Genomic DNA, 1803 nt, shown 5'->3' with positions numbered 1-1803 from the left:
TTCACTCAAAGGAGCCTGGGCCTGGGACTGTTCTCTGTGCTCCTTGATGGGACTCATCAGCTGTGTCCTCCCATATCTAGCAGAGTCCCCTGAGCAAGGACCTTCATGTGGTGTCAGCAGGTGCTTCCTCCCAGGGCTCTCCCATGGGGTGAAGCCAACCTCCATCTTCCTCAGTCTTGGTGTGAGCTGAGCTCCAGGGCTCAGGGAGGGGCTGGGCGGTCACTGGATGGACACACATTTGCATGGACAGCCCCTCCTCTGGCGAAGGGTGGAGAAGAAAAGGAGGCCTGGGGCAGCCCAGCCCCACTGTGGGCTCAGGGGCTGCGTGCACCATGGCCTGGACCCCCGTCCTCCTCGTGCTCCTCTCTCAGTGCACAGGTAAGGACAGGCCTCGGGGACCTGGGAAAGTCACATGGATTTCTTTTAACACTACTGGTCCAGAGCCCTGAGAAATTTTAAGCAGGTCTTTTTCCCATCACCCATGAGTGTCTTTGTTTGCAGGTTCCCTCTCCCAGCCTGTGGTGACTCAGCCGCCCTCCCTCTCTGCATCTCTGGGAGCATCAGCCAGACTCACCTGCACCCTGAGCAGTGGCTTCAATGTTGGCAACTATTACATTAACTGGTTCCAGCAGAAGCCAGGGAGCCCTCCCCGGTATCTCCTGTGGTTTAAATCAGACTCCGAGAAGCAACAGGGCTCCGGGGTCCCCAGCCGCTTCTCTGGATCCAAAGATGCCTCGGCCAACGCAGGGCTTCTGCTCATCTCCGGGCTCCAGCCTGAGGACGAGGCCGACTATTACTGTGCTACAGGTCATGGCAGTGGAAGCAGCTTCAGTTACTCACAGTGACTCAGATGATGAGGAAGTGAGACAAAAACCACTGGGCCCTCAGACTTGGGCCTTGAGAAACTTTATTAAGAAGCTTCTGTGGAGACTCTTGTAGGGGAGACTCCTCTGCAGGAAGACACACCCATGAAAGGAGGAAAGGCAGAGCCAGGTTACCTGAGCCGGCACAGAGCATCCCAGGAGCACACAGGTGCGGTGACAGAATTCCACTGCACATGCCCATTGGGCGTGGAGTCACGAATAAGAGAAATACTGTTCTATACCTCTACTGATGACCAGGACAAGCTAAGTTACCCAGAAATCTTATGCCATTAAATATGAGTCTTGTATTACTACTGATGTGTCCTTAACTCATATGTTGATTCTCACCAAGGTCATGGACAGACGCGACTTCATCCTCCATGAACATCCTACACATCCCATTGGTCTAATTTGTATAGACTCTCGCTGCCAAAACCCCTGACACTGTCCATCATTTTCTCTACTCCGCTGCTGCATCCCTCACCTTCCTGGTCCCTCTCTCTGACTCTTCAGGTATTAACTCCATGTCCACATTAACTTTTCAGAGAAAACAGACAAGTCCTTGCCGTTGTTTCCATTCCCCAGGGCTCCGTCTCTCGGGACGATGATGACCTGATGTGGAACAGGATGGAAACACCTCATGGTCCTTCCTGCCCCATCCTCACACTCTGGGTTTCTGAGCATCCCCACCACTCTCAGTTCATCTGTTTAGTACAAAAGTGAAGTTATTACCTTTTCCAAAAAGTGATGTCTTCATCCAACCTTTAGGTATTTGCACATGGGATCTATTGGGTTTTTTTTCCTTCTCCAGAAATGACTGATGCCACTACACGAAGTGAGTCTCGCGGTCATCGACAGAGAAAGGATCAGCTGCGTGTTTCAGGATATGGCCTTGCTCTATTCACGCTTCCAAATCTTCTGTTCTCTAAGAAACCTTTCA

General features: G+C 52.0%; 1 gene segment (V, D, J or C); it reads left to right on the top strand.

Moving 5' to 3' along the window:
• The first annotated feature begins 314 nt into the window (after positions 1-314).
• On the top strand, positions 315-845 carry LOC105311693. The segment is given in 2 exon segments: positions 315-378; positions 502-845. Coding segments are annotated over 2 exon segments (390 nt in total).
• Positions 846-1803: the final 958 nt, after the last annotated feature.

The sequence above is a fragment of the Pteropus vampyrus genome, unplaced genomic scaffold, assembly GCF_000151845.1.
Source record: "Pteropus vampyrus isolate Shadow unplaced genomic scaffold, Pvam_2.0 Scaffold1000006240, whole genome shotgun sequence".
Classification (NCBI taxonomy): Eukaryota; Metazoa; Chordata; class Mammalia; order Chiroptera; family Pteropodidae; genus Pteropus; species Pteropus vampyrus.
This window is presented reverse-complemented; position numbering and strand designations above follow the sequence as displayed.